The 23,779-nt window shown below is 37.3% G+C and overlaps 1 protein-coding gene across 50 annotated transcripts in view; it reads left to right on the top strand.

Annotated features, from left to right (window-relative positions):
* The window catches only part of ANK2 (ankyrin 2), a 683,028-nt gene that overhangs the window by 547,899 nt on the left and 111,350 nt on the right, over positions 1–23,779 (top strand). For all 50 annotated transcript variants that reach the window (XM_063663998.1, XM_063664003.1, XM_063664006.1 and 47 more), the window contains 5 exons: positions 2,087–2,185; positions 8,024–8,221; positions 10,335–10,433; positions 10,598–10,696; positions 17,175–17,273. In XM_063663998.1, the coding sequence (XP_063520068.1) occupies positions 2,087–2,185; positions 8,024–8,221; positions 10,335–10,433; positions 10,598–10,696; positions 17,175–17,273 (594 nt within the window). The remainder of the gene's footprint in view (positions 1–2,086; positions 2,186–8,023; positions 8,222–10,334; positions 10,434–10,597; positions 10,697–17,174; positions 17,274–23,779) is intronic.

Here is a 23,779-nt window from a genome sequence, read left to right on the forward strand (position 1 = left end):
TCACGAAGCTGAGCCTTAGAGAGATTCATCCATGGTGACCGATTTGAGATTCACTGCAGGGTTCCATGGTTGCGAAATCCACACACTGAACTGTTACATATGATGTCTCTGTTCACCATGTGGGATTTCTCAAACCCTAGGTCTCCACAAAGCCCTCACCAAGAATACGTTTGAGAAACCATGCTATATCTAATTGTTAGGTAAGTTATGTAGCAACTAATGCTCTGTAGTTCCACCACAGGGTGCTTTTATCAGGATACAAAAGTGTAATCATTGTCATCACTTTGCTGGAACAACTCTTTTAGGCTCCTATCTGGCAAATTTTAAAATAATGTAGCATTTCACCTACACTAGTTAAATACTTTTTTTCTGAGAAGGTAGTCTTTTCATGCTAATTCTTAGGTACCCAAAACTTCAAAATCTGTTTTGGTTATTCAATATCTTCATATTAGCTAAATGGATTTCACAAAGCAAACAATCATTATCAGTCAAGGTCCTAGCCAAAAACAGAGGCCCAAATTTGATCATTTGATTAGAGATTATTGAAGTGTCTATTTATAATATTGTGTAGTCTGTAGGAAAGAGACAAGGGACAAGGGACAGTGTAGAATCCCAGGGCCTAGCTAGTAACAGTGGGACTCAATACAATGCTCGACATAAAAAGTGAGAAGTACAGGAGGCCCCCAGAACTTCAAAGGAGAGAATTGTTTGGAAGGCTGCTTTGGCAGGAAGGTAAACTTTGGTAAAGACACACAGCCGGATTTGGGAGGTCTCTCGAAGTCCCTTTCATGTCTTGCTGCATTGGCCAAACCTAGTTGGAAGCCAGAGGACAAGGCAGCTCACTGATGCCCCCTAGAGCGGCCAGTCTGTTGGGACACAGAGCAGAGAGGAGAAGGGTAGAGCATGGGTCTGGAGGGGCAAACAGAAGACATCTAGCATAGAAATCCCAGTGTTGAGTCAGAAAGAGTGTGGCGATTCAGAGGAATTATTTTTGTTTGGAGTAAAGCATAACCTGGAGAGATGGTCCTGGAAGTAGAGACACAAACGAGAGGCCATTCGAGTTGTGGATACATCAGAAACTGCTGAAATCCTCTTAACTGCTCACCATCCATTCTCTGTGATTTACCCACCTTCTCCACCTCTGTCCTTGGGACAATCTTTTTTTCTTTTTCCTTCAGCCTCAAATCACCAGTAAATTTATGTACTCAGTGTTTCATTTTCTCTCTCACTTCTTGCTCACCGTTAATTACATCTTGCCTCACATTTCCCACCCACTCTGCTTTTTGGCCATGCCACCCTAAAGAGAAATAAAATATAAAAGACAGAGGACACTTGGGGATTGCTCTGGAATCAGAGGCTATCCCAGAAATGTTAAGATCAGAAAGTTTTATAAATAATATAGCACACAGTTCTGCTGTATTTTATTTGATGAAGTTAGAGTTCTATTTATTAATAATAAAGTTCATCTTTGGGAAGCAATTATGTGATTTCTAAAATGTTGAAATATATGTGTGAAAATCTTTAAAATAGTCTTAAAAAATGACCCTTCACTTTTACAAGCATTAGGAAGCATTTTAGGAGAACTTATGAAAGTGGTGACAATTCAAAAGAACATATATGAAAAAATTACACCAAGAAAAATTTTTAGGTAAAAGTATATTAGAACAAACAACATGAAAACAGTATAACCTAATATAATCCCTGTTTTCGGTTCCAGGGAGTAGAGCTTTAAAGTTCAACAAATGCCACATACTGTGCTTTTCCATCTTCTTGAATACGCAGACACATGACCAGAAGCCAGTTTCATTCCATTGACCCTCTGTCCACACAGGGGATCTCTCTTGCTTTCTCCCTGTCTCTGTTTTGTTTGTCTTTCCCTTTCTCTTTCTTGTTCTCTGTCAAGATGTCTTTCTGACTTGTTTTCTCTTTCACTTGTCTTTCTGGTCATTTAACAAATTGCAGTTCTATTGCTGATTTATTGAATGATCAGGATTGAGTTTAGGAACTCCCTCTTTATGGTTGCAATAGATGAAATATGGATTTTTTTAAAGTGAACTGGGGCCTAATTCTTTAATTCTTTTGGCAGGATGGGTTGACACCACTTCACTGTGCTGCACGAAGTGGGCATGACCAAGTGGTGGAACTTCTGTTGGAACGGGGTGCCCCCTTGCTGGCAAGGACTAAGGTGAGTCATTATGAGTAAGATGGGGTCCTGAGAAATCTTTAAGTCACTTGATATATTATCTGTATTCTTTTTTAAATTGAAGCATCAGGCAAGCATTTTCTAGTTCTTTAATAATTGTGTACTAGGAATAGGAATATGTATCAAACCACTTAAAATTATTAAAATAAACAGATACATGCATTAAGATGTATTGAATGTGTGCCTTCAAGTTTTTTCTATATTTTTACCTGTTATTCTTACTGCAGATGGAAATCTGAATACATCTGTATTTTAAATATAATGAGAATATCTCTTAGATTCTGAATCTAGATTTTTATGATTCTCTCAGATGACTATGAAACATATATAAAATTATCTTTTAAAGCAGAACAATTAGCAACACAAAATGAATCTTTTTGCTCATCCAATCTTTATCTCTTAGGCAATACTAATAAAAAGTAATTACTCAACAGTGGCATTGGTTGATTATGTTGAAGATTAGTAGAGGTGATTTGGAAAGCACAAGTTGTAATAGGCCACCTACAAAGAACTATTAAACAAGCATATTTTCTTTATGACATACTACATCTAGCCCTTTTTCCTCTCGTTTTATCAATATGCTCAAACATGGGAGAAGCACTTTTCCATATACATGAACACCACACTGTGAGTTGGTTTGCTGAAGATTTTTCATTGTCAAATGTATTTTAAATGTGTTTATTATTGTATAGTTCTCTATTATCCAACCCTACATTGGGTTATCAGAAAATATTTTGAGACACGAATTAAAGATACTCATACAGAGCTGATTAATGTGATATGCAGCAACCTTGGATCCTTAAATACAACACAAAGTTAGACAAAGGGCACTTGTTATATTTTCTCCCTATTCCATTCCACCGCATACCACTGCCCCCCACAGAGTTGGTATCAACTAATGCTATTACTAGGGTAAGCTGAAGAAACTGAGGCAATTGACACAAACAAATATTTTTCAATTTATATATAATTGAAATCATTTGAAACAAAACTAGCCCATACATTGAAGACATGTGTAGAATGAACTCAATTTGTAAAGATGTGCCCACATGCCGTAAAAGAGTGGCTTCAAATCAGTAATACATGGAGAAGAGAAATAATTATCTGCGTTATTTTTATTCTCATACCTATACTGTGAATGTTGTATAGATCTGTCTTTAAAATGCAACAATTTGGGCTGGGTAATGCAGAGATAATTATGGAAAGTTTTGATAAAGAAACTTTGAAATTTAAATGGAAATAACAAAATTTCAGACCCATCATGTTACAACCAATACAAAAACCAATATCAAGTTGAAAATAGGCAGATATGCTTTACAAACCATAAAATAATCTTATCTGCAGAGTTTGCTTGTAATTGTCATGTCACTAATGAAGATGGCAGGTTACCTAGATGGAATTTTTTTTAATGTCCTTCCTGTAAAATCAAGTATCATTCAAATGTAAGGATCCTGCATAAAGTGTCTCTGAGTGCACAATTATATTCATGTATTCATGCATCCAACTATTATATAATATTGAGTAGATACAATTTGCCAGGCAAGTGTTCTAGTCACTAAAGCACCATCAAGATGAATAATAAAAAATCTTTTTCTTTTTTTTTTTGAGATGGAGTCTCGCTTTGTCACCCAGGCTGGAGTGCAGTGGCGCGATCTCGGCTCACTGCAAGCTCCGCCTCCTGGGTTCACGCCATTCTCCGGCCTCAGCCTCCCGAGTAGCTGGGACTACAGGCGCCCGCCACCATGCCCAGCTAATTTTTTGTATTTTTAGGAGAGACGGGGTTTCACCACGTTAGCCAGGATGGTCTTGATCTGCTGACCTCGTGATCCGCCTGTCTCGGCCTCCCAAAGTGCTGGGATTACAAGCATGAGCCACCACGCCCAGCCATAATACACAATCTATAGCTGCAAGAAGCTCAGAAATTAGTGGGCATGATAGAAAAAAAAAGATAATTATAAAAAATAGAGATATGTATAGGGTAATAAACACAGAGAAGTTGAATTAATCAGGTTAGGGTGAGGGAATACTGCTCTCCTGGGAGTGGAATAGCTGCCTAATGCTAGACTATTCTCCCTCCCCTTCTGTATTAGTCCGTTTCACGCTACTGATAAAGACATACTTGAGACTGGGCAATTTACAAAGAAGTTTAATGGATTCACAGTTCCACCTGGGGAGGAACTCACAATCACGAGGCTGAGGAGGCTTCACAATCATGGCAGAAGGTGAAAGGCACGTCTCACATGGTGGCAGACAAGAGAAGAAAATGAAAACCAAGTGAAAGGGCTTTCCCCTTATAAAACCATCAGATCTTGTGAGACTTATTCACTACCACGAGAATAGTATGGGGGAAACCGCCCTCATGATTCAGTTATCTCCCACTGGGTCCCTCTCACAACACAAGGGAATTATGGGAGCTACAATTCAAGATGAGATTTGGGTGGGGACACAGCCAAACCATATTACCTTCCATAAAAACTCCTAGGTTTAAATCACCCGTTCTTTTTTCTGAAGCAACTATCTAAGTGTCATTCTATTCTCATTCTTTGTCAATTCTAGCTCTCAGCAAACTGTGACTCCTCACCACAACCCCTTCTTATTCTTGGTAACTTTAATATCCTGATTAGAGCAGTAGATAATTCTTCTAGTTGGCCTCTCAGTTAGGTAACTGTAAACTCTATCTATTTCTGTGTCTAACTTCACACTTGCCAGCCCCTCCTATGTTTCGGCTCACTCTCTTCAGAACCCCAGTTCCGAAATTCTTTTATTCTGCTGGGTCCTTCATAGTTTCACTCCCTCATTCACATCATGCCCTTACCTCTGCCCGGCACAAATTTCATAGTCATTTATGCTACTCCCTTACATATTCATACTACCTACATTTCACTCAATTAAATTCAACTCACATTCATGCAACCAAATGTGGCTACAGGAAACACCCAGCCACACTAACTGTGCTCATTTTAGATTCGTGATCACTAACCTCAAGTCAGCTGGTAATGCTGCCTGACAATCTTGCTCTATTTTCTAAGTCTATTCACTCGATCCCCGCTATCTGACCATTCTATATTTTCTTCAAACTTCTTAGACTTCTTTCCTTGTCTTCATTTCCCATAACACTGAGAGAATTCAAGCAATTGGAAGATAATTTCCAGAGACTCCCACCTCCATATCTATCCATATCTATCCAGTGACATGACTTGGAGCCCATGTAGTCTACATTCTCTCCTGTTATTATCATCTGGTGTGATTGCTTGGTCCTGTCTTCTCAAAACACTTTCTTTATTTACCTTCTGGGACATTACATTCTTCTGACTTTCCTTCTGTTTTCCTAGCTGCCACTTCTCAGTCTCCTTTACTAGTTCCTCCTCATCTCTCAGGTCTCTGAATGTTAGAACCTCCAGAGCTCAGTCTTTGTATCTTTTCTCTATTGACACTCACTTGCTATGAAATCTCATGTAGTTCTATCTTTAAATAGTACCTGTATGCTGGTGCCACGAGTGTACATCTCCAGAATTCCATATGTAGATGTCAGCTCCCCATTGCCACTTGGATGTTTCCTGGGCATCTCAAATTTAGTAAGCTCAGAATTAAGCACAGGCTATAATACCCACCCCTCAAGCTAATCTTCCTGTTATCTTTCTTATCTCAACAAATGGCCATCTAATTTTTTTAGTTTCTCAGGCCAAATACCTCATGTCATATTGGACTCTTCTTTTTCTCACTTTCCACATTCTGTCACCAAACACTGTCACCTCTTCCTTCAAAATGTATCACTAAGTCAGCAGCTTGCCAACAATCTCATTACCACCACTCTGGTCCAGATCACCATCAACCCTACCTGGAGGACTGCAAGAGGTCCCTAATCGACTTCCCTTCTTTTGAATTTTGTCCATGTATTCTATTCTCAGCACAGCAGCAAGAGTAATCCTGTTGCTCCAAATCTTCCAACGGCACCCCATGTCTCTCTGAGTAAAAGTCAAAACTGCAAGGTCTCTCACCTCTTTGAATTCCTCCCCTTATCCATCCTCCTCATTCACTCGCCTTAAACCACATTCTTCTCCTTACTGATTATTGATATCGATCATGCCAGTTATAATCCCCACACAATATATTTGCACTTGCCTTTTCTCAGCCTCAAGTGTTTTTCCTCCAAGTCAACAAGACTAGCTCTCTTACTTTCTTCATGTCAAAACTCACCTTCTTAGTGAGGCCATTTCTGGACATCCTATCAAAATTGCACTCATGTACACAAACTTCCTAGGCCATTCTGTGTTTTTGTTTTCTCCTTTCCATTGATGGCCATCCAACATACTATATACTTTAATTCTTATTGTTTTTAAATTGTATTCTGTCTTCCACACTAGAATGTAACCTCGATAGAGACAGGGGTTTCCTGTCTGTTGTGTTCCCTGCTGTAGCCACAGTACTTGAACAGGGCTTGAGTAGGTGCTAAGTAAACATGTGTAAAATCAACAAAAGATTAGATGATGAATATTTTATTTTCCACATAAATAACCTTCAAATAGGTAAGACAGCATCAATGAATGATAATTTTTCAAAGAAACATGCAACACTCCAGTCCAAACGTCGTCAAAGCTTGAATTTCTTCTACACTTTGCAATTATCTTCCCCTCAATGCATAAATACTTCTCATCAGCCTGTTGCTGTTTTCTAAACTTATTTAATGAACTTCTAAACATGAAAGTAATAATTATGAATAAAGATTATTTCAAAATATATGAATAATTTGTAAGTCACATATACTCTACCACAATTAAGAATTAATGTATTTGTTTTTGTTGTCCCTCAGTGTTGAAATCACCTTCCTTGTTGAGAATATTGGGTGGGGGGCCTTTTCTGGTAAAATATCCAGATACAATTTCTGCTTTGTTGAATGTAATGACTGCCAAACTGGACACTTGGCGAACAATCCTTTTTCTAGTGGCCATATTTGCATTGGTATTAAGAAAAGACAATAGTTCCATCTCTTTAATAGGCAAATTGTTTTTTAAAATTTAGTTTTTTCCTAAGTTTACATATTGTTTCCTGAAAGTTTATTTATTTAGCTTTAAAAAAAATGAGAGTCTTACCGAGTCTGATGAACAGTGCATTACCCTGCTTTCTTGTGTTCCTGCTGTTGACCTTATTCTAGAATAGGCTAAAGCTGTTTTGGTCCATATTAATGATGACAAATTTAGATTATCCTCAAATGTAAAAGTTGTGAGGTCATTGGCACATGGCCCACATTTGCCTCACACTCTTCTAGCCCTTACCTACCTGTTTTCTCCAAGTCCAATTCAAGTAGTCTCCTAATACTATAGGTAAAAGGATTTGTAAAATTTCAGAGGAACATGGATCTAAAAGATGATCAAAGTTTCCATACCTCCCTGATCCGCCCACTTGCTTCTCATTCACCCACTTCCCTCTGTATTTATAAGAAATGCAGGCAGAGAGATTAAATGAATGCAGACTGCTACGCATGGAGTTGGATACAAATAACTTAAGCATTAGCTATTATCTATTTTTCTGTATTTAATATTGCCCTAATAACTGTAAAATCAGGCTAAATTGCCACACATACCATTCATGACAAACATACTAATTTGCATTTTTGTCTATGGTAGCATAATTATGAAATTAAATTATCTCTTAGTGTTCATCTCTACGAAATGTAGTCTGCTGTATATTCTGATGTCAAATGGAAATTATTTTTTCCCTTGCCACTAACTGTGTTGGAGATCAAGAATCAACTTTGCTGTATTTTGGAACCTGAAAATAATGAAAAAAAATGGACTTATTTTGTTTTCTTTTAATGTGCAGAATGGGCTGTCTCCACTACACATGGCTGCCCAGGGAGACCATGTGGAATGTGTGAAGCACCTGTTACAGCACAAGGCGCCTGTTGATGATGTCACCCTAGACTACCTGACAGCCCTCCACGTTGCTGCGCACTGTGGCCACTACCGTGTAACCAAACTCCTTTTGGACAAGAGAGCCAATCCGAACGCCAGAGCCCTGGTAAACTTGGCCCAGTCCACATTAACTGAATACAGATTGAGACAAACAAACCCACATTCATTGACCAACATGCATACACCAGCAATGCATGGTTACAGATATGTAGTTAATCCTGCTAAATTTGTCACCCTTCACAATCAGCCTGTCTACTTCATACGTTCATAGTTTGCTAGCAAATGCTGGTGAGCAAAGATGTATTTAAAAGAACACCAATGTAACATTTCTGAAACCAGTGAGTTGCAAACAGATAGATATGAAACCTTTGGAGTGATAAGCAGTTTTAAATGGGAAATGGAAGTTGAAAAACAGGAAATTACAAAATAAATTCTAGATACCTCTAGATAAAGTTAGAACATGAGTGTGAAAAGTTGAATTTATTAATCTCTTTTTGGAAAAAAAATTAATGGTGAATATATTTGACTATGTAAGGGGGTATAAAATGTAAGCCTATGAAGAGTTCAATTGAAAATTTTCATTGTTGACTTGATTACTCAACCATAGGCTAATAGAAAACCTATGCCTAGTGTGTTACGGCTTCAGGGAGCATTTTATATACACCATTTCAGGAACTGCTCAAGAGAAAACTGCAAGAGGCTGTCCCTAGAGCAGCTTTATGTCTCCCCAGTTCTGATATTGAATAAATCTTCCTTGCTTCACTTATTTTCTAACAATAATCATTGGAAGTATTAGACATGTACTAATTTATGCCTCTTGTGTCCTAATTCTCAAACTAAAAGTAAATCCTTTTTTTCTATGTGTTTACATGGTTTGTGTCTGTTAAAATTGGTCTTCAGACAATCAGTATTTAAGCTGAGAGACCATCATTAGAATCATCAAATATTAAATATGATTTTTATGAGAATTTTTCCATTGGAATCAATTTATTGATAATTACATGGGAAGTGAATATATTTTCCAGTTTATATGTAATTATGTGAAAACATTCATTTTGTCTGGGGAGTCAAAAACAATTTTTAATTGGATAGTGGTCAATAAGCTTATAAAATATCACAGCCTGTTAATTGCAAATATTTTAAGTGCTGCATTGCATGTGGCTATTTCTATCTGGCATGTTTTATAGCTCATGAACAGGGGAAATGACCTAACCAATTAATTATGTTTATCACTCTATTGTGAAAAATAAGAAGTCATCAGCTTAAGTAAGACCATATGCTTTCCTGAGAACTGCTAGTATGTAAAACTGTTGACTGATGATTGGTCCATGTTGGGACATGCAAAATTGTTAGCTGGCAGAATAGACCTAACAAAGGAACATTGTTGAAATAAAAAAATATATAATACACGATGAGTAAGCACCGGGCCATTTAACACATTTTACTTAATTTGCCCCAATTCCTGGGCATTAGCCTAGTTCGCCAAGTTAGAAAGTACCTGACAGACTTCTTCCCCACATTTCTTTACCCCTAGAGCTACCTCCTTGCATTTATCCCAGAAATTCTCCATACATTTCTTGAAAATATTCAAGAACTTAACAGTCATTTCTTTATACAATAAAATTTATCTGATTGGCATATATGTTATAAAAATGATGTAAAAATATAGCTTCTGTATGTAAAAATGATCAACATAATGATTTCTGCTGACTTGAAATATGCCCTTTATAAACAAAGTGGTAGCAAAGTTGAAATATTTCTTACAAAGGCAGTATATTCTTAGATGTTTTAAGTAGATGAATAATTCTTATGCTCTGAGAAATGGCCCTTCAGAAGAATATTTGCTTATCTTCAATTCATCTTCAAGTAATTTAATAACCAGGACAATCAATATACCTTAAAACATCTTAGAACTTCTAAAATATAATTGCTTCTCTGTTTTTCTTTCTTTAAAGAGAAGGACCATGTATTTTTCTTCACTTTTGTTTTCTCTGTAACCACACAAACAGAATTATGTACAGGCCCGCCACACATAAGTGAAGTTCAGTGCCTACAGGGACACATCACCATTTTTCTTTCCAAATTCCAACACCAACAGGGGTTGAAGAAATGGTAACATTATGTGACAATGTAACATTATTGCCTGCAATGTGCCAGCATGGAGTTGTGTGAGAATTGTTTCTGCATGTTTTCAACTAACTTGATTGTCTTTTGCACAGAATGGTTTTACTCCACTGCACATTGCCTGCAAGAAAAACCGCATCAAAGTCATGGAACTGCTGGTGAAATATGGGGCTTCAATCCAAGCTATAACAGAGGTAGAAAAATGTTTTAGCTAGTCACAAAGCATTCCTTCTCTTACTCCTTCCTCCCTTTCCTTTTTCTCATCTTCTGTCCTCTTCACTCAAGTTTTATTTATCTGAAGAAGCCCCAAAGCCCCACCGGTGCAGAGGAGTAAAACTGCTGTTGCTTTGTTTCGCAGTCTGGCCTCACACCAATACATGTGGCTGCCTTCATGGGCCACTTGAACATTGTCCTCCTTCTGCTGCAGAACGGAGCCTCTCCAGATGTCACTAACATTGTGAGTATGGCTTGGGTCAGAATAACCCCAGGGAGGAAGAGCGAGAGGAACAGAGATTGTGGGTGTGTGTACTTGTGTTTGCGTGTATGTCATTGAAGTAAGCAACCAAGCTTTGAGAAGGGCCCTTGTAATAACATATTATTGAAATAATCACCAGAACTTCACTGGAAAGAACCTGGATAGGGTAAGAGGTGTTATAAAGTAAAATGGAAGCTATGAAATGAGACAGCTTAAGACTCTGGGTGTAGGTGGGTTGAACATGCATCTTAAATGCATTTATTAAAACAAAATACAATTTAAAAGCTCCTCTGAAAGTGAATGGATAATTGGTTCGAATAGAATCTTCAGGGCTCAACCTAGTTGCTTGAGGGAATTGTATTCCAGGCAATTTTCACAAAAACATCAAATCATTACCATAATTAATCTTAACAAAAGATTAACCAGAGATAGATCAATATCAGAGACTTTTACTTGGTGTCAAACTCTTCCTTCTTCAATTACGTGGATTTCCCATTTTGTAACATTACACTGATTTTTACTTTTGATTTGATCTGATGTGCTAGAGTGGAGGCTTCTCTTAGCTGAAAGTTATACCACATATCCTGGAATGAACGTTGGTCTCCAGACCACTTTCATTCAATCAACAAGTACTGGGTGTCTCAGAATTTTTCTATGTAATCTAAATTAGGATTTTCACTTCTAATTTCTTTGTATATGTCTCATTTTCTTGGATTTTTCCTCTTTAAACTTTGGTCATTGTATCAGGATAAATCATTGAATGCAAATGTTCTCCTGAGCAAGAGAACTTCTTTGAACAAGGCACAGGCATGTATTTGAAGTTCAAGAAGGGCTAGTAGAGTATTGAGATTCACATGTGCACCAGAAATAACTCTCTCAAAATAAATAAGCTTATTATTAAAATGAGCTGTGTCATCAAAAGCAATTGATTGGCACTTGTTGCTAATTTTTGGCATCTCATTCCATTTAAGCTGTGAAAGAGAATGTCCAATTTCACTTTTTATTTGTATTCCCTCTCATATTTCTTTTTTTTCTGTATTTCACACACCGTTTCCACAGTGAAGTTTCTGATGGCTAGGAAAATCCATTGTGAGAATTAATTCAATTGATTTTTAAAATTATTTAATACTCTCTCTTCATGTTACTCAGTAATTGGAGCATAAAATCATTGAAGAATTTAAAGTCTATATTTATAAGTTTCCTTAATTATAGCTTATTGGTCCTAAGGTCGTAATATTATATGCTAATCTTTATTTACTCCATTAGACATAAGAGTAATTTCACAATGTGCCAACATAAGTTTAATTTCTAGTCACTTCTTAGAACTTTAAAAGTAATCATCATCTCCCCCGCTTTTTTTTTGAGATGACTACCTTTTTTTTTTTTTTTTAAATTGAGACCTGAACAGACTTACTTACAGGCCAGTAACATTAAAACAAAAAACAAACAACAACAACAAACAACAAAAGAAACAAGCAGACAAACAAAAAACCTCTGTGTTCTTGCCTACCTTTTCCTTTTTTATTTCCACCTTTTCTTATTTGCATTCCAATGCTTATAGGATCAGAGGAGCAATAGTGACACTGTTACAATATGTTATCACATTATAATGATAACATGTACAAGAATATTCTGTGGGTTTCTTGATTGCAGTCCCCTAAATTAATCTCTTTTAGTGGAGATTTTTACAAAATCTTCAAAGAATAATCCATATAAAATGGTTGTGGAATTTGTGGCCACTCTTACTTTGCTTCTTCACTGACCAATTCCAAATCTTCAGATGGTTATGGAGTTATAATATACTCCCTTTTATTAAAAAAGTTATATGGGGTACATGTATATTTTCAAATAAAAATAAAATATTAATTGAAACAAATAATTTTGACATGTTTTTCAGGTTGTTGAAGGCTTTCAAATTTGAAAATTGTTATATTAAACTTTAGCTTCCAACTGTTGGTCATTTAAAGTTCTTAATTTTATCTCTTCATTTGTCCATTATATTATCTTTCCATCCAGCTCCCTCAAAACAAATTCTTGAGGGGCACATGCCAATATAACTTCCATGTTTTCTAGTTATGTTTTGTAAGATAGGCCCTTCCGGAAGCAGATACCTATTGATAGCGTTGCCAGGTAAAATATAGGACTCTCAGTTAAATTTAAATTTCAGATGAAAAATAAATTTTTGTATATGACCCATGCAATAGTTAAGACATAGTAAAATAATTGTTGTTTGTCTGGAATTAAAATTTAACTGGCTGTCCTGTACTTTTAATTGCTAAATCTGGCAATCCTACATTTAGAGGAATTTAACTTTCTCTAGCAGTGGGATGCCTGTGAAGTTGTGTTTTCTCAGAACATGACGATATAGCTACTGGATCCAAAATTCTTTGCAAGTTGATGAAGAAACCGTGTGAACACTGACTGCCTGCTTGCTGTGTCAGAGTTGGTCACTTCCTGACCCTAAAACACCCCACCCTTGGAGCCTTTGTGTGTTGCCTGAAATCATGTTGCATTTTTGAATGCAATGCTGTTTGTTGTGCTTCGATGCTTTTCAATTTGATGCGCCCAAAGTGGAAGTCAATGTAGCCCTGTCAGCAGAGTCAGTTTTAACAACTGAGAAGAGTGGCATGAAATTTAGTACCTGCTTTGGACATGAGCATACCCATTCTCTTGCTAGTTTTGTTTTTGCCTGAAAATTCACTCCAAGTGTGAGGTGTACCAGTAACTCAATCATGTATAGACATTTTTTTTTAACTGAAAATCTCCTTTTCCAGAAGGTTTATTAATACGCTTTGAAACTTAGAATGCCGAACTGCCAATTACAACACATCCATAATCCAAAGTATTCATCAATAATAGGAATAGAAAACTAAGCATTTTAACAACTATGAAGAAAGAATGCAAGGTCTTACAAAATTTTATCTTCCTTTCCATAAGAAATCAGTGGGCTAATGGTAAAGTTCACACATTATATTATGCTTAAAAATTTCCCCCAATACTTAAATTTCATTAGCTTGAGATAAGAAAGACAAGGCTATTAAATAAAATAGGGTGCCTGACAATCAAGAAATGGAAATTATTTGTTACAACAATATATCCTGACCTTCATTTTCTTATTTATTCTTATATATAAACAATGGTAATATTAATATAAAAGACTAATAAGGGCAAATTACAGTAGAAGTCCATTATGCCAGAGGCGTTAGATAATAATTAAAGACCATTATTATAAAGTGGAGAGACCATGTGTGTGTTTATACATAACCTTTGTTTGAATTTAAGCCTTAGTGCTTTAAATTAGATTCTGTATCTAACTCATCAATTTCAAGTGTGTAAAACTCATTAAAAAAACTTAAGTATAAAATAAAGGTTTTAGAAATATTGGCCAGTATTGGAAACATTTCAGATTTTGAAAGCCGCTTATTGATAAAGCTTGGCTTAAAAAATAAACATGAAGGCCAAGCGTGGTGGTGGATGCCTGTAATCCCAGCTGCTTGGGAGGCTGAGGCAGGAGAACCACTTGAACCAAAGAGGCAGAGGTTGCAATGAGCCGAGATTGCACCACTGCACTCCAGCCTGGGGGACAGAGTGAGACTTTGTCTCTACATAAATAAATAAATAATAAACATGAAAATTTGTCATTACATAGGAATTCCTGGGACTCTTTGACTTTTAACTTCTTATAAGGAAATTTATTCTTATCATCATTTCCACCAAAATTAGTAAAATTGCTAGCCTTTTGTCAGACCTAGAAATAAGGTAAAGATTTGAGGAGTATTGTTTTTGTTTTTCTGAGACACGACCTTGCCCTGTCACCCAAGCTGGAGTACAGTGGGCAAGATCATGGCTCACTGCAGCCTCAACCTGCTAGGCACAGGATATCCTCCTGCTTCAGCCTTCCAAGTAGCTGGAACTACAGGCATGCACCACCATGCCTGGCTTATTTATTTATTTATTTATTTATTTATTTATTTATTTATTTATTTAGAGAAGAGATCTTGCCATGTCTCCCACGCTGGTCTTGAATGCTTGGCTTCAATCATTACTCCTGCCTTGGCCTCCCAAAGTGCTGGGATTACAGGCTTGAGCCACTGCAACTGGTCTTGTTTTGTTTTGTTTGAATACTATCAGCCCTCTGTATCAGTTGCTTCTGTATCTGTGGGTTCTAAATCCATGGATTTAATCAATCTTGGATTGAAAATATTTGAAAAAATAAAAATAAAAAACTACAATAAAAACAAAAAATTTTAAAAAGTACAGTATAACAACTATATAGCATTTACATTGTGTTAGGTATTATAAATAATATAGAGCTGAATTATACAGGATTATGTGCATAGGTTACATGCAAATACTACACCATTTTATATAAAGGACTTGAGCATCCATGTATTTTGGTATTGGTGGGGGAAATGGGGGCCTGGAACCAATCGCTCACCAATACAGAGGGACAACTGTAGTTAGAAGATTTTAGCCTTGCCGGGCATGGTGGCTCACACCTGTAATCCCAGCATTTTGGGAGGCCGAGGCGGGTGGGTCACTAGGTCAGGAGTTCAAGACCAGCTTGACCAACATGATGAAACCCCGTCTCTACTAAAATTACAAAAATTAGCTGGGCATGGTGGCGGGCACCTATAATCCCAGCTACTCGGGAGGCTGAGGCAGGAGAATCGATTGAACCTGGGAGGCCGAGGCTGCAGTGAGCCGAGATTATGCCACTGCACTCCAGCCTGGGCAACAGAGCAAGACTGTCTCAAAAAAAAAAAAAAAAAAAAAAAAAAGAAGAAGAAGATCTTAGCCTCATCTATTTAGAGACAGGTTTTAAATGATATAGAAAACAAGTTAGAAATCATGATTGTCTGTCCAGGGAGGAAAAATCTTGCCATACATCTAAAGTCTGAAGATAAATATTAGCATTCCAATGATACGTCGTTTTATAAAACAACATACTCCAGATACATTTACTTTACAAAAGTCTAAATCTGTTAACAGAAAATAAGCCCATTAGAGGATAAATGAGTCATTAACAAAGAAGAGAAAATTAGAGTAGATATCCAATTTAGTGCTTTCACAATCAAATCATTTGACATGAATTTCTCATAACTTCAAAAGAAATGGGTCTCTAAAATACTGAGAAAAAATTAACTGCGAACTATGTGCCAAATTAAAGTTCACCTTAAAGTTTCTAGATTTAAGGGTTTGTTGTACAAAGAATCAGAAGAAATTATTCACTGCAGTTTGTCAATTACCACAACTAAATTTAAAATCAATTTAGTTTATTTGGAATGGTTTACTTTACTTGGTTGAAATCAGCCTTATTTTCTAGAACAGTTGTGGTAAATCAATCTGTAATAATTTTTATTCCAATATCTTATTCTAACTGTAAAATTACTTGAGTGAATGAAACCCTGCCTTCTTTAGAACTACATATGGTTTTAAAATATGCTGATTTTTAAAAACCTCTCTCTTAGAGACAGTAGAGTAATAACCGGCTACTTGATGAGAAAATTCTCTTAATCAAACCCTTGTTCTTCATGCTACACCTAAAGCCACCCTTTCCTGAGAAGTGTGTCATGCCTCAAGTATGATGCATGGCCTGCCTCAACAGATGGCACTGCTGACAGTCACTTTATTCATCTTTCAGTGGCTCTCTCAAATAACTGTCTATAATTAAATATGCTCATTAATCTTAAACACGGGACCTCCTGGTCAAATCAAATTTCTTGTCTGATCTGTTTTTGTCTAGTCTCATAACACAAAGAAAAATCTGATACAAAATAATATTTTATTTCAGAAGTAAATTTTGAATCTTGAAAAGAAATGATTTATTTATGGTACAAGTGGTGTTAATTTTTTGTGACATGTTGATCTTCAGCATCTAGAATTTCTCATTGAAATAGATTCAAGTTATGATCACATAGTTAAGTGAGACAATGACAGATTTTAGGTTTTTAGGGTAAAAGAAAACATCACCAAAATCAATTTAAAGGGATGCTTAAGTGGCTGATTGTGAAGTTAAACAACTCAGAGTATCCTGGATGTTTGGGTGAATTTACTAGTTTGTCATGGACTTAAAAAAATAAAATAAACATTTGTTTTATCCTTATAAAGATGGAGAAGAAAAATACAAAAATTAGCTGGGCGTGGTGGCACGCACCTGTAGTCCCAGCTACTCGGGAGGCTGAGGCAAGAGAATCACTTGAACCCTGGAGGTGGAGGTTGTGGTGAGCTGAGATGTTGCCATTGCACTCCAGCCTGAGCAACAAGAGTGAAACTTTGTCTCAAAAAAAAAAAAAAAAAGATACAAATCTGTATTTTCCAGACTAAATAATTATGCCTTTTCATAGGTTTCTTAAATCCTTGTATATATTGCTGAATTTCACAAAAAGGGACAACTTTATTCTTTACCATCCAAAACAGTGGGTTAATTTATGATTTGATGATCTTTGTTCCCTGGCAGCGTGGTGAGACGGCACTACACATGGCAGCCCGAGCTGGGCAGGTGGAAGTGGTCCGATGCCTCCTGAGAAATGGTGCCCTTGTTGATGCCAGAGCCAGGGTAGGTACTGGTGCCCTGAGGTTCTCTTCTATCGCAGCGCATGAGTTTCATCCTTAAGAGAGGATGTTGCCCTTCAGTTCCTTGATTTGGAAATACCAGGGACTGTAAGTGAAAGGATCAATTCAATAGCAGTTTTCCAGGAAAAAAAAGAAACATTATTGAAGCAATTACACACAATGAAAAATGCACCCGAATTTCAGAAACATTAACATTTGAAAAAATGTATTTATCATCTAAGAAATACATCACTGACTGATATTTTAATACTTTTTTAACCTCGGAAAGCACTTTCTCATATCTCATTTTCATGAATTTTAAAATTTAACCTAAAGTATTTAGATGCTATACATATTAAAATTTATTTCTTACCACTTAAACCAATCACATTTCCACAGTCATCCCTAACTAGTTACATAAAAGCAAGTTATTCTCAAAGCTTTAATGTTTTTCCTTCATCTGTTTGCCTTCCCTCCTTTTTATGATATTTACTTTTCTTCTTACTCTGATTTTACAAATTTAGACATTCTGTATTTCCACCGTTCCAAAATAGAATTTGGGCACTGAAGATTGCTTGATTAGACTTGTCCTGTTTCTAATAACTTCTAATTCCTTCACAAGTTTCTTTTCCCTTCTTTTTCTGTTTTTAAATCTTACTTCCCAATTTATTTTCTCACCTTCCTTTACATTGAATACACCAGAATACACTGAATACACTGTCAATATACTGTACCTTCCATTTCCTTTTCCATGTTGTTTGGTTAACTTTTGCATTGACATCAATGAGATTCTCATGTTAAATAATTTCCCTCTTTCTTCAATATTTGATATACCTAAGTTAGAACTCATTTCAGTTTGAGTTGTACCATTATAATACAGTGTTGTCTTGGAATGAAAGCATCTGGCTATGGTCATATAAACTGTAAGTGATTTCAGGCAAGTCACTTCACTTTCAAGTCTTTCTTTAAATTATTATTATACTTTAAGTTCTGGGATACATGTGCAGAATGTGCAGGTTTGTTACATAGGTATATATGTGCCATGGTGGTTTGCTGTACCCATCAACCCATCATCTACATTAGGTATTTCTCCTAATGCTATTTCTCCGCTAGCCCCCTACCCCCTGACAGACTCCAGTGTGTGATATTCCCCTCCCTGTGTCCATGTGTTCTCATTGTTCAACTCCCACTTATGAGTGAGAACATGCAGTGTTTGGTTTTCTGTTTCTGTGTTAGTTTGCTGAGAATGATGGTTTCCAGCTTCATCCATGTCCCTGCAAAGGACATGAACTCATTCTTTTTTAAGGCTGCATAGTATTCCATGGTGTATATGTGCCACATTTCCTTTATCCAGTCTATCATTGATGGGCATTTGGGTTGGTTCCAAGTCTTTGCTATTGTGAATAGTGCTGCAATAAACATATGTGTGCATGTGTCTTTATAGTAGAATGGCTTATAATCCTTTGGGTATATACCCAGTAATGGGATTGCTGGGTTAAATGGTATTTCTGGTTCTAGATCCATGAGTAATTGACACATTGTCTTCCACAATGGTTGAACTAATTTACACTCCCACCAACAGTGTAAAAGTGTTCCTATCTCTGCCGGGCGTGGTGGCTCACGTCTGTAATCCCAGCACTTTGGGAGGCTGAGGTGAGCAGATCACCTGAGGTTGGGAGTTTGAGACCAGCCTGACCAACATGGAGAAACCCTGTCTCTACTAAAAATACAAAATTAGACTGCTATGGTGGCACATGCCTATAATCCCAGCTGCTCAGGTGGCTGAGGCAGGAGAATCTCTTGAACCTGGGAGGCGGAGGTTGCAGTGAGCTGAGATCATGCCATTGCACTCCAGCCTGGGCAACAAGAGTGAAACTCCATCTCAAAAAAAAAAAAAAAAAAATCGTTCATATCCTCTCTAGCATCTGTTGTTTCATGACTTTTAAATGATCACTATTCTAACTGGCATGAGATCGTATCTCATTGTGGTTTTGATTTACATTTCTCTAGTGACCAGTGACGATGAGCTTTTTCTCATATGTTTGTTAGCCACATAAATATCTTCTTTTGAAAAGTGTCTGTTCATATCCTTTGCCGACTTTTCAATGGGGTTGTATGTTTTTTCTCGTAAATTTGTTTAAGTTCCTTGTCGATTCTGGATATTAGCCCTGTGTCAGATGGATAGATTGTAAAAATTTTCTCCCATTCTTTAGGTTGCCTGTTCACTCTCATGGTAGTTTCTTTTGCTGTACAGAAGCTCTTTAGTTTAATTAGATCCCATTTGTCAATTTTAGTTTTTGTTGCCATGGCTTTTGGTGTTTTAGTCATGAAGTCTTTGCCCATGCCTATGTCCTGAATGGTATTGCCTAGTTTTCTTCTAGGATTTTTATGGTTTTAGGTCTTACATTTGAGTCTTTAATCCATCTTGAGTTAATTTTTGTATAAGGTGTAAGAGAGGGGTCCAGTTTTAGTTTTCTGCATATGGCTAGCCAGTTTTCCCAACACTACTTATTAAATAGGGAATCCTTTTCCCATTGCTTGTTTCTGTCAGGTTTGTCAAAGATCAGATGGTTGTAGATGTGTGGCATTTTTTCTGAGGCCTCTGTTCTGTTCCATTGGTCTATATATCTGTTTTGGTACCAGTACCATGCTGTTTTGGTTACTGTAGTCTTATAGTATAGTTTGAAGTCAGGTAGTGTGATGCCTCCAGCTTTATTCTTTTTGCTTAGGATTGTCTTGGCCATATGGGCTCTTTTTTGGTTCCATATGAAGTTTAAAGTAGTTTTTTCTAATTCTGTGAAGAAAATCAATGGTAGCTTGATGGGGATAGCATTGAATCTATAAATTTCTTTGGGCAGTATGGCCATTTTCAAGATATTAATTCTTCTTATCCATGAGCATGGAATGTTTTTCTATTTATTTGTTTCTTCTCTTATTTCCTTGAGCAGTGGTTTGTAGTTATCCTTGAAGAGGTCCTTCACATCCCTTGTAAGTTGTATTCCTAGGTATTTTATTCTGTTTGTAGCAATTGTGAATGGGACTTTACTCATGATTTGCCTCTCTGTTTGTCTATTATTGGTGTACAGGAATGCTTGTAATTTTTGCACCTGGATGTTGTATCCTGAGACTTTGCTGAAGTTGCTTATCAGCTTTAGGAGATTTTGGGCTGAGATGATGGGGTTTTCTAAATATACAATCATGTCATTTGCAAACAGAGACAATTTGACTTCCTCTCTTCCTATTTGAATACCCTTTATTTCCTTCTCTTGCCTGATTGCCCTGGCTAGAACTTCCAATACTATGTTGAATAGGAGTGGTGACACAGGGCATTCTTGTCTTGTGCAGCTTTTCAAAGGGAATACTTCCAGCTTTTGCCAATTCAGTATGATATTGGCTGTGGGTTTGTCATAAACGGCTCTTATTATTTTGAGATATATTCCATCAATACCTAGTTTATTGAGAGTTTTTAGCATGAAGGGGTGTTGAATTTTATCAAAGTTTTCTCTACATCTATTGAGATTATCATGTAGTTTTTGTCATTGGTTCTGTTTACGTGATGGATTACATTTATTGATTTGCATATGTTGAACCAGTCTTGCATCCCAGGGATGAAGCTGACTCGATCGTGTGGATAAGCTTTTTGATGTGCTGCTGGATTCAGTTTGCCAGTATTTTATTGAGGATTTTCGCACTGATGTTCGTCAGGGATATTGGCCTGAAATTTTCTTTTTTTGTTGTGTCTCTGCCAGGTTTTGGTATCAGGTTGATTCTGGCCTCATAAAATGAGTTATGGAGGAGTCTCTCTTTTTCTATTGTTTGGAACAGTTTCAGAAGGAATGGTACCAGCTCCTCTTTGTACCTTTGGTAGAATTCGGCTGTGAATCCATCTGGTCCTGGGCTTTTTTTGGTTGGTAGGCTAATTACTGCCTCAATTTTAGAACTTGGTCTATTCAGGGATTTGACTTCCTGGTTTAGTCTTGGGAGGGTGTATATGTCCAGGAATTTATCCATTTCTTCTAGATTTTCTAGTTTATTTGTGTAGAGGCATTTATAGTATTCTCTGATGGTAATTTGTATTTCTGTGGGGTCAGTGGTGATACTCAAGCCTCTGTAATGGCGGATGCCCCTCCCCCTACCAAGCTGGAGCATCCCAGGTCAACTTCAGACTGCTGTGCTGGCAGCGAGAATTTCAAGCCAGTGGATCTTAGCTTGGCTTGGCGCCCCTGGGGTGGTATCCACTGAGCTAGACCACTTGGCTTCCTGGCTTCAGCCCCCTTTCCAGGGGAGTGAACCGTTCTGTCTCACTGGCGTTCCAGGCACCACCGTGGTATGAAAAAAAACTGCTGTAGCTAGCTCAGTGTCTGCCCAAATGGCATCCCAGTTTTGTGCTTGAAACCCAGGGCCCTGGTGATGTAGGCACCCGAGGGAACGTCCTGGTCTGCAGGTTGCAAAGACCATGGGAAATGCGTAGTGTCTGGGCCAGAGTGCACCATTCCTCATGGCACAGTCCCTCACGGCTTACCTTGGCTAGGGGAGGGAGTTCCCTGACCCCTTGCGCTTTCCAGGTAAGGTGAAGCCCCACCCTGCTTCGGCTTGCCCTCCATGGGCTGCACCCACTGTCTAACCAATCCCAGTGAGATGAGCCAGATACCTCAGTTGGAAATGCAGAAATCACCTGCCATCTGTGTTGATCTCACTGGGATCTGCAGACCGGAGCTGTTCCTATTCAGCCATCTTGCCAGCCTCCGGCCACTTCCAAGTCTTTATCAGTAAAATATGAGGGTTGGACTCAGAAACTCAAAACTCCTTTCCAGACTTTCTTAACATTCTTTGATTCAACGAATTTAATAGACATTTTCTTGTAACAGGTTCCACAGATCTTCATGCAGAATCCAGTGATGCACGGGTAGCCTTAACATTACTCTTGTTGTCTTGGTTTTCATAGGCCTTTCTGTCCATTGTCCACATAGTGTAATTTATGTTCTTTGGTAACCATCATTGATCTATTATATTCTTATCTATTTAAAGCTTTATTCAGCCATGAGCTTCCCCTGCCATAACATTTTTCTGGTTTCCTTTTAAGGTTACCTGGCATTCAGCTATTTGAAAAATATTTTCTATGGTCTGCCAGTGCACTCTGAGTATTGTATACTTTACTGGAAATTGTGTTGATATTGCTGTAAATTTTTTGTAATTCATATTTAATAATGAAAGAGTTTCCCATTTCTCTGTTAAAGTAAAACCCCTTAATGTTTTTCTATTATTCAAATTAAAATTTCTACTTTTAATGGAAATTTATTCATTTTCATGTATCTCTGCCAAATTTTTCTGTATTGATATAACCCATTATTACAGCCTTTTATCTTTTTGGATACCCTCTGAAGCCTCTTCCTTAAAAGCATCACTGGCAACAGAATCTTTCGTTTAAAATATTAATTAATTAGTTAATTTTACACAAAGATTTCATCAATTCTACTTTTTTACTTCTCTTTTGAAACTACATTTAATATCATTATATACATATATAACTACCTCTTAATTCCTTATTCCTTCTAATTTAAATATCAAATTTCGGATGTTATCTTTTGTTTATTTTTTTTTTTCAGCTCTACCTCCCATTCTAAGCTACAACTGAAACCCCTTCCCTATAGCATTTTCTATTGTGAACAAACAAAAATACTGTAGCCTTGTGAAGCAGTGCTCCCTAAAGGTCAACATGCATACAAATTACCTGGGCACCTTGCTAGAATGCATATTGTAACTCAGTTCTGCATATTTAACAAACTCTCAGGTGATGTCAGGGCTCCTGATTTTGGGATTATGTTTCAAGCAGCAAGGCCTTAGGGTTTTCCTGTTCATAAGTCCTATTTTAAAGCGTACTTTCACCGTGTGTGTTTTATTGTCATTTAATCCTTTTAATGTGTTCCTGGGCCTCTGATTTAGTTAACAATTAAACAGTGCTTTAGAATTCATCAAGCATTTAAACACAAAGTATCTTATTTGATACCCAGAGCAATCCTGTGTTGTAGGGTGGCTTAGGGTCCTGAAATTCAAGATTGTGCTGATTAACCTGTGGTGACAGAGTTAAGATAAGAAACAGATTTCTCCTCTGATTCTGCATCTTTCTCCTAACTCTTTCTGCTAACGTCATTATCTCCCACTTCAAATGTAAAGACAGCCCTTCTTCCTCCCGTCCGAACAAACCACTGGTTTCTAATTAGTCACATTCTCTCCCTGAGCTTATGACTATGATCAGGATATAAGATCAAGCTTGGGCTCATGCCCATTCATGCGGCCCATTTATGAGGTGGGATAAGAAGACCAGAAGCCCTTCTAGAACCACATGGAGTATGGGATGTCCGTTTCCCCCAAATGAGGGATGGCTGTCCCAGAAGAAGGGTGCAGGGGGTATTGGGCAGAAAAATGAGCACATATCTGCTATCTGCTATTTTACCTCTTGATTTCCCACTGCATGCACGCATGCACGTGCGTGCACGTTCACACACACAC

This window comes from Pongo pygmaeus, chromosome 3 (assembly GCF_028885625.2).
Source record: "Pongo pygmaeus isolate AG05252 chromosome 3, NHGRI_mPonPyg2-v2.0_pri, whole genome shotgun sequence".
Classification (NCBI taxonomy): domain Eukaryota; kingdom Metazoa; phylum Chordata; class Mammalia; order Primates; family Hominidae; genus Pongo; species Pongo pygmaeus.